The sequence below is a fragment of the Nicotiana tomentosiformis genome, chromosome 6, assembly GCF_000390325.3.
Source record: "Nicotiana tomentosiformis chromosome 6, ASM39032v3, whole genome shotgun sequence".
NCBI classification, from domain to species: domain Eukaryota; kingdom Viridiplantae; phylum Streptophyta; class Magnoliopsida; order Solanales; family Solanaceae; genus Nicotiana; species Nicotiana tomentosiformis.
The window spans coordinates 76,782,021-76,791,780 of record NC_090817.1 but is presented as its reverse complement, the minus strand read 5'-3'; the positions used below and the strand labels follow the sequence as shown (position 1 = coordinate 76,791,780).

Below are 9,760 nucleotides of genomic sequence, written 5' to 3'. Positions count from 1 at the left end.
TAACCCCACCTCTCCCACTTTTTGTTGTCACGGCCATTGCATGCCATGTATTCCCACCTTTCGGGTTCACCACCATATCACTAGGTAGTGCCCTCTTTGGGAGAGTATTTAAAGCTTGAGAAATTTGGCCAAGTTGAACCTCCAAGTTGCGGATAGAAGTGTTATGGGAGGCTAATTGGGCATCAGAGTCGGCGTTTTTCTCCATCATTTGCTTAAACATATTTTCAATCCGTCCCATTTCACTATTGGTAGAACTAGGACTTTGCAACGGATATGGAGGCGTGTTGTTTGGTTGTTGATACATCGGGGACCTCTGAAATCCCAACCCCCGATTTCCTTGATTGCTATTGTTCCAACCCCCTTGATTATTGTTGTTCCCCCAATTGCTTTGATTGTTTCCACCCCAATTACCTTGATTATTTCCTCTCCAATTGCCTTGATTACCCCAATTTCTTTGATTATTGTTGTTGCCACCACTCCAATTTCCTTGGTGGCCTTGGTTGTTCCAGTTTCTTTGGTTTCCTTGTGATCTCCATTGTTATTGATTTGGAGAATTGCTTCTTTGACCTTGATAATTGTTGACATATTGAACCTCTTCATCTTTCTCATCATATGAATCATCTTGATTATACCCACTATTACTTTTCTCAAATTGTTCCGGATGGTTTTGTACTTGTTAACCTCGTTGTTGTCTCTTGTTTACCGTCATGTTCACCCCTTCCATAGCATTCACTTATTTAGACCCTTGAACCGGTTGAAGTTGAGCCTTGGACAATTGGTTCATGGTGGTTATCAACTCCGCAATAGCTTGCCCATGATCATGTAGCTCCTTGTGTAGGTGAATAACATTTGGGTCACCCTGAGGAACATTGGCTCTACTTTGCCACGCCGAAGAGGTGTCCGCCATCTCATCCAAGATTTCACAAGCTTCAGAATAAGGTATGTTCATGAAGTTACCCCCAGCGAGTTGATTTACCACACACTGATTTGTTGTGTTGATCCCCCTGTAGAAGGTCTGTTGGATCATGGCCTCGGTCATATTATTGTTCGGGCATTCTTTTACGATGGTACGATATCTTTCCCAAATCTCGTACAATGTCTCATTGGGCTCTTGTTTGAAAGCTAAAATTTCATCCCTTAGTGTAGCCATGTGCCCCGGAGAGAAGAATTTGGCAATGGGCTTCTCGGCCAACTCATCCCAAGTGTGGATGGAATGATTGGGCAATCTCTCTATCCAGTCCAAAGCCTTTCCCCGTAGAGAAAAGATAAACAACCTTAACCGCAGTGCATCCTCGGTGACATTTGTTTGCTTGCTCCCCCAACAAGTATCAATGAAACCCTTGAGATGCTTATAGGCATTTTGGTGTGGAGATCCGGTGAAGAAACCCCACCTGCTCAAGCAGTGTAAGCATCACGTTGGTAATTTGAAAGTTGCCCGCCCCAATCCGGGGAGGAACTATTGCACTTACATAGCCCTCATTCGGCAATACCCGGTGCACTGCTCTTGAAGGAAGCGGTCGGCCTCGACTGTTTACTTGAGGCTCGGGATAAACCTCATCCACTTGATCTTCATCTACCTCCTCTCCCAATGGTAAATTTTTGAGGGGCTCGTTGTTAAGGGCCATTTTGTACTTCAAAGCAATTCACAAACAAAATTAGTGACTCGGAAGGAAAGAAAGACAAAACATACAAATACCTAGATATATAGATAAATCCGTTTAACTCCCCGACAACGGCGCCAAAAATTGATCGGGTCCAACCCTATACTACTATTGAGTAGCGAGGGTGGTCAATGCAGTTTTAACCCAACTAGGTCGGGATCAAATCCACAGGGAGTTAATGTTTGGAATTAAGTTTATTTCTAAGCTAGATGCGGGTTTTGAATCTAATTAAACTTTCACAAGTTTGGGTTTGATTTCTACTTCTAGCTTTACTCTAAAGATTGCAATAATCGAAACTGAGGACAATATTTTTGTTGTTGTTTTTCACATGTCTAAAGAGCCTAGATAGTGACTTCTACCTAGGTGGATATCTAACGGGTAGCAAAATCTAGGGCAAGCTTGATTAGTTGGGATTGTAATATAGCTATCACACTCGGATACTCACTTTATACCTCTCGGTAGTTTGAGTAATTTTGCCCAATTTGGCTTTCTCAAGTCCAAATGGGTATTCATGCAAATCAAGTGATATTAGCTCAAGTTGGGTATTACTATCTCTAGGTTTAACCCTTTAATTGGGGCTATCAATTTCTTGAATTCACTCTAATTCCTTGTTAGCCTAGTTTTTCTAGACTTAGTCCCTATTTCTCAAGTAGATACTAAGTTATAAAGGCATGAATCAATATTTACAACCATTAATTCTTGAGTTCTAGCAAGAACTAGGCTAAATATCACTAACTCATTCACATTCAAGCCCTAAAATCAAATACCCACACTAGGATTGGGTTACAACCCTAGCTATGGGTTTAGCTACTCATGGAAATAATAGAAATTAAAGATGAATTGAAGATAAAATCTATAATATTAATTTATAGAATGAAAATCTAATGTTAAGCAGTGAATCTAGTACAAAATTTTTGAAAACAGAAAAGTCAGCCGTCTTAGGTGCTCATACCAAAAAATAACCCCCCTAAAAATAACAAAAAGTTCTATTTATACTAAGCTGGAAATATCTGACAAAAATACCCTTGCAAAGGTTGTGCGGCTGCGTAATTCTGAGTGTGGCCGCACTCTTGCTTTCGCGGCCGCATAATTCTAATGCGGTCCGTGTTCTTCTCTTTTGGATCTGGGTTGAGCTGAACTTTCGCGGACCGCATAATTTTAAGTGCGGTCGCGCTCCAGATTATGCAGCCGTATAAAAGTGATGCGGTCCGCATTGCTTGAGTTTGGCTTGAAATCAACTCTCTGATTCTTCATCTTGCGGACTGCATAATTTCGATCGCGGCCGCACTAGGGACTTCCGCGGCCGCACAATTCTGGTACGGTCTGCACTTCTCTCTTTTGCTCAAGTTGTCACCTCTCTGAATCTCAGTCATTACGGTCTGCATAATTTCAATTGCGGCCGCACAGGGACTTTCGCGGCCGCATATTAGTGGTGCGGTCCGTGCTCATCATTTAGCCCAAAATCATACTCTCTGAATCTCCCTCTTGCGGACCGCATAATTATGATCGCGGCCACACAATATTTGTGCGGTCCGTACTTCAGACCTCTTTGCCCAGCCTTGATTTTTTGTTCAACTTTTGACTTCTTTGTGAATTGATTTTGATTTTTTTGGCTCATTTTGAACAATTCCTGCAAGCAAGCATATTTTATTAGTTTCTGGGAATACCTTCAAGCATTTTTGGCCTAAAACACAAGTAAAAGAGAGCAAATAAAAGGTTAAAATCCCTACTTATCAAAAGGCTTCAAAAGGTCAAGCTTCTTAAAATCTCTAATCATGTTTAAGTCCTTATATTGGAATATAAGAAGCATCAAATCTAATGGTGCCCTTGAAAGACTTAAACAATTAGTCATAGGAGAAAAACTTCCTATCATTGCTTTAGGTGAACCTTTTCACAAAGCAAATAAACTGGATAAGTTCAAAAGAAGTTTGGGGTACCAACGTGCCTTTTCAAATTGTAACAGCCAGATTTGGGTCTTCTGGGAAGATCAACTGGATTGTGATATTATTGATGAGGATGAGAAATAAGTCACTTATAGTATAAAGATTGATGGAGTCTATCTACTACTTTCTTTTGTTTATGCAAAATGTGAGGATCATTTGCGAGAGCATCTTTGGGATATACTCAGGCTTATTTGAGGGAATTACAGCATGCCTTGGTTAGTGTCTGGTGACTTCAATTGTATTATTGGTCCGGCTGAGAAAAAAGGAGGTACCCCACATAGAATGTCACAGAGCATGTCTTTCATAAAATGCATTATGTATTGTGAATTAGTGGATGCTGGGTACACTGGGTCAAGCTTTATATGGTGTAATGGTTGGGCTCCATAGAGAAGAGTTTGGCAGCGATTAGATAGGGTTATCTTAAATCATGAGTGGCTGAATCTCTTTTCCAATACCAGTGTTAACCATTTGATTAGAACTGGGTCTGATCACTCTTCTCTTTTGATCTCTTCTAACTCTAATAATGATGATTATGTTACATATTTTAGGTTCTTGGATTTCTAGATAGAAGAACCTGATTTCATGGATATTGTTGAGCAAGCTTGGAGTATTGATGTCTCTGGTTCACCACTCTGGAAGTTCCATTTAAAACTTAAAAATACCTGCAAAATGCTTTCACAATGGTCCAGAATATCTGTTGGAAATATTTTTACAACTGTAAAATCCTTAGAGGATAATATTGCAATGTTGGAACTTAATCTACCAATGACAACTCAAGCTAATAGAGTTGCCCATAATCAAAGTAATGTTAAGATAATAAGGGCATACAAGAAGGAAAAGGCTTTTTGGAGACAAAACTTTGGAATCAAGTGGTTTGTGGATGGAGAAGTCAACACCAGATTCTTTCACTCTGTGGTCAAGGGCAAGAAGAGGAGGTTAATTTTATCTAGACTGCAAGATGATAATGGCAACCGGATTGAAGGAAATCAGTGTATTGCTTAGGAGGCTATAAAATTTTTCGAGAAGCAATTCACAAAGGAGAACACCCAGAAGAACTTTTCTATTATGAGCTGCATTCCAAGGATTGTTAATCAGGAGGATAACAAAAAACTGCTAGCACCACCTTCACTTGATGAATTGAAAGAGATCATCTTCTCTATGAGCACACACAATTCTCCTGGACCTGATGGGGTCTATGGAAAATTCTACCAATCATGTTGGGAGATAATAAAGGAGAATTTACTACTAATTATACTTGGTGTTTTTGCAGGTACTTCTTTACCAAGATCTTTTACTCACGCATGCCTTATCATGATTCCGAAGGTGAAGAATCCCCAACGATTCACTGAGCTAAGACCAATCAGTCTTAGCAACTTCTCTAGCAAGATTATTTCCACACTTATGAACCTGAGACTTGGCCCTGTTATGAAGAAATTGATCTCTCCATATCAGACTGGTTTTATCAAAGGAAAGTCTATAACTGAGAATATCATGCTCATTCAGGAAATGGTGCACAACATTAATCAGTCTCCACAACTTGGAAATGTTGTCATGAAATTGGATATGACCAAGTCATATGATAGAGTCGATTGGGACTACTTATGCCAAGTTTTGAGGAAAATGGAATTTTCAGAAGTATGGATTGATAGAGGCTAAAGGATAATCTCGAATGTCTGGTATTTAATCAACCTAAATGGTTCAAGAAAAGGTTTCTTCAAATCTATCAGGTGTATTAAACAAAGGGATCCTCTTTCCCCATCTTTGTTTGTCATTGGAGCAGAGTTATTATCCATAATGATGAACAGACTACCAGAAGAAGGTTTTATTCCATATTCATCTGAGAGAAGAGGGCCCTTGATTACTCATTTATGTTATACGGATGACACCATTTTATTTTCCTCTGGAGATCCAACATCCTTGAAGGTGATGATGAATAAACTGGAGTCATATGAAACCATCTCAGGACAGATGATCAACAAGAGTAAATCTAATTTCTATGTGTCAACAAACTTTCCTCAATCTGAGCTCAATAAAGTGGAAGATATTACTGATTTTTCTCAACTTCAGTTCCCGATGCAGTACTTGGGGTGCCCCATATATTTGGAGAGGAAAAAGAGTAGTTCACTTTAACAACATGGTAGCTAAAGTTTCCAATAGACTGCAAGGATGGCAAGGGAAGCTCTTATCTTATGGTGAAAAAGCAGTGCTCATTAAATCAGTATTGTAATCTCTTCCTCCTCACTTGCTTTCTGTTCTTTATCCTCCTAAAATAGTTTTTTCACAAACAGAGAAGATCATAGCTAACTTTTTTCTGGGGAAAGTATGACATCAAAAATAAATTCTACTGAAAAAAAATGGAGTGATCTCGGTTTCCTTGTTCTTGAAGGTGGGGTTGGCTTTAGATCACTATCGGATTTCGCAAATGTCTTTTCTGCTAAGGCATGGTAGAACTTCAGAACTAATCAGAGTCTCTTGAATGATTTTTTGAGTGTTAAGTACTATAAAAGGCTACATCATGTTGCCAGGAAGTGGTCATACGGCCAATCTCACAACTGGAAAAGGTTAATGGAGATTAAAGAAGATGCTGAAAAACATATCCTTTGGAAGATTAGGGTAGGTAGGATATCCTTCTGGTGGGATAATTGGTCTGGTAAGGGAGCCATAGCCAAGGTCACCCAATTCCATAATACCCCTAGGAAACTCCAGGTGAACTATTTCTTTGAGGGTGGGAAGTGGAATTCCAATAAGCTCAGGAATGTCCTTCCTCACAATATTGTTAATGATATTTTGGAGATTGGTATCAATATTGGAAGGGAAGATAAGCCAATATGGATGATTTAATCCAAGGGACACTTCACTTGCTATTCTGCTTGGCAGATGTTGAGGAGACAGAGGAATACTTCATTCGCTACTACCATGATTTGGTAGAAGAAACTTCCTTTCAAAATTTCTTTCTTCATGCTAAGAATGATACAGAATAGAATCCCAACTGATGAAGGCCTCAAGAGATTCAAATTGATCCTACCATCAAAGTGCTCGTGTTGTAATAGTCACAAGGAAGAGACCATCATGCACCTATTTTGTGAGAGTTATATTGCAAAACAGGTGTGGTCCTTTTTTGCTCAGAGTTGTGGTATTACAACAAGACAAGGAGGCATTAGGCAATTGATCATGTCTTGGTGGCTAACTAAGGCAAATAATGGAATCCATGTAATGATCCTACAATGTCTACCATCCATTGTATGCTGGGAGATATGAAAAAGTAGGTGTGCAGCCAGATTTGAGAATTTACATATGTCCGGAAGAGCTATAATTATACAGATTTGCAGGTCAATGATTATGCTACTGAACAGCCAATTTCCTAGAGTACAATTCCCCTTGCATTGGAATAATATATTCATAGCGGTGGAGAATGCAAAATAGCTAATTAGTAGCCAACTGATTAAATAGTGCAAACCTGATTTTGGCTGGCAAAAGCTGAACATTGATGGCTACTGTAAAAGAAACCCAAGAAGTGTCGGAGGTGGTGGTGTTATTAGAGATCATCAGAGATCCTTTGTTGTAGCTTTTGTTGAGTATTATGGCCAATGCACCAATAATTTTGAAGAGGCAAATGCAATGCTACATGGGTTGAAATTGTATTTCAGCGGAGGTTTTTTGAATGTAATTGTCGAGTCTAATTCTCGGGTGATCATTAACATGATTAACAACAAAATGAAGGTTTCTTAGCAGATACATCATATCATTGAGCAGATTATTCAAATCTCTAGCAAGGGTAATTTTACTTTTGTCCATGCATATGGAGAAGGTAATAGTGTTGCTGACCAACTTGTTAATCTGGGGGAAAGCTTAAAAGTTAAGGTCACATTTGATACTACTAGTTCTTTGTCGGACATAGTGAGATCTTCACCGAGACTTGATCACGTCGGTTTCCCAAACTTCAGATTCAAACCAAGGAAGAACCATTTTACTATTAACGATGTTTCTAGATATAGCTGAATTTTGTATAGTAGTGCTAACTATATGTATATCACCTATTAGTAAAGTTCATATATCTCAAAGTGTAATGGAGGAAATCTCACAAAGTAGGCAGACTCGTTTGATGCTTTTATATTGGAGGATGAGATATATTATTCTTCATAATGTTTTGAAGCTATGGTTTATGTCTTGCTAAGTGTACTTATTCTTTTTGATGATATACTAAAAAACAAAATGCACCGAGAATGTTTGACAATTTGCTTAAATCAACTGATTTTCTTTTACTTTTATCAGTTGCCTCCGTTATCTCTCCCTTTAGTTAAATGTTTTATGGAAATATAATAAATCTGTTTACCAACACTGCAATTTGTAGTCCTTTACAACTAATATTAACGACTCTATAAAATTATCTCCAAAATGACTGAGAAAAGAGATTACTTTTGGTAGTTATAGGCTTATAGATTTAACTTTATTAGTGCATAGACATACATTAAAAATTTCGTCGTGGTATTGGTTGTTTATATTATATACGCTTTTATGCATTCTCTCTTATGTACTTTTGTGCAACATCAGTTTCATATAAATGACTTTTATTATTGACTCACTGTGCACATCCAAGATGTTTGATCGTGTCAATCCCCTAACAAATTTTGATGTATTTCTTTTTTCAATAGGTTTACTACAACATTCTGATCCATCATTCAACAACTCAAAATTTACGTCTGTTTACCCGAAAAATGGATAGAGTTAAATTTGTACGTAGTTCTAAGGGTATGTGGTATAACTTGACACAAATCGTAAGAATGAATAGAAATATCGAGTGTTGACTGTGGAGAATGATAAAATAGGCAAAGTTGGAAAGAAGATGATTTATAGATTAAGCAAGATAGAATCAATCTATGAAGCTAAAAAAGGATAACTCTTCAATATAGGAGTGCATGATATCTCAGTTACAATGTATGGCCAAAACTTGTTCCTTACAGAAATAATAATCATCCCTTTTATAGTGGAGAGATCTTACTTTAGATATAATTAAAAATACATAGTGGGAGACCCATGATAAATCAGTTTTTCCATAATTCCTGCCAGGATTCTCTCCTCTAGTGCGATTCCAACGGCTCTTGTCTATGAGCTCGATATTGACGCGAGCTTGATATCGACTCGAGTTCTCGATCTTGACTCAAGCTCGATTCTGACTCGGATCCTTGTATTGATTCGGGGTCAGTGTTGGCCGGTCTCTGCCTCATAAGCTCGATAACTTCACTTTGCATCATAGTTCGATTTGGATTCGAGCTCGATAATAATATCGAGCTCGACATTGATCGGTCCCTAGGGCTCGAAGTTTGGTGACCTGACTTCGGACCTCAACCTGATATCATGAAGACGCTCTTCACTCTAATGCATTACCATTTCGATCAGTTCGTACGAAGGACTAACCGATTTTGACCGTATACAACGTTATTTACTTTGGCCGGATATCATCATTCAATATCATATATCTATCATTTATAGTCGTGTTAAATAAATATGTTGTAAATGTATGCCATTTGTTCTCATCTTTCTTTCTGTTAGAGTATTTACCCTTTTTCTAACTTTGTGTTAACTAAAATATTCGATCTAAAGTATGATTTTCAGATTATACTATTCTATAAAATTATTTAACAAAAGTATAAACTGTTTTTAGCGGGAATGTCCGGAAACATAGATATTGTGAATTTACGTTGGAGAGCTAAACAGAAGAACAAATTACTGGTAGAAATTTGCGCCATCGAAATAACAATTATTTTTGTCCCAACAATGAGATAAAAGAGTTAGAATCGAAATAACAAAAACTCCTTCATCATTCAAGTAATACAGTTTCATCTCTGAAAGTTGATAGCCGACCTCAAAAAAGAAGTGATCGTTACACCTTGAACTTGAAGAAGGTTGGCAAACCGCATTGTTATCTTCCTTTTCCGAAATATTTCTATATAAATTATACTCCCTTAATTTCAATTTATGTGAACTTATTTGATTGGGTACGGAATTTAAGAAAAGAGAAGAATTTTGAACTTGTGGTGTAAAATGAGGCACATATATTTTGTGTGGTTATAAATTATTGCATAAAGGTAAATTGTTTTCAAATAGGGAAAGGGATTATTTTTTTTTTGAAATGGACTAAAAGGAAAATAGGTTCAC

General features: G+C 37.8%; 1 protein-coding gene across 1 annotated transcript; it reads left to right on the top strand.

Moving 5' to 3' along the window:
- Positions 1 to 6,432: 6,432 nt before the first annotated feature.
- Positions 6,433 to 7,603, top strand: LOC138894240 (uncharacterized). Its single transcript, XM_070178923.1, has 3 exons — positions 6,433 to 6,528; positions 7,055 to 7,267; positions 7,358 to 7,603. The coding sequence occupies exons 1-3, from the start codon at positions 6,433 to 6,435 to the stop codon at positions 7,601 to 7,603; spliced, it is 555 nt and encodes a 184-aa protein (XP_070035024.1).
- Positions 7,604 to 9,760: the final 2,157 nt, after the last annotated feature.

Coding starts and splice junctions, on each gene's coding strand:
- LOC138894240 (XM_070178923.1), top strand. CDS start 6,433: ATGGATGATTTAATCCAAGGGACACTTCACTTGCTATTCTGCTTGGCA. Junction 6,529..7,054: donor TTCGCTACTACCATGATTTG/GTAGAAGAAACT, acceptor CTGATTAAATAG/TGCAAACCTGATTTTGGCTG. Junction 7,268..7,357: donor TCAGCGGAGGTTTTTTGAAT/GTAATTGTCGAG, acceptor ATCATTGAGCAG/ATTATTCAAATCTCTAGCAA.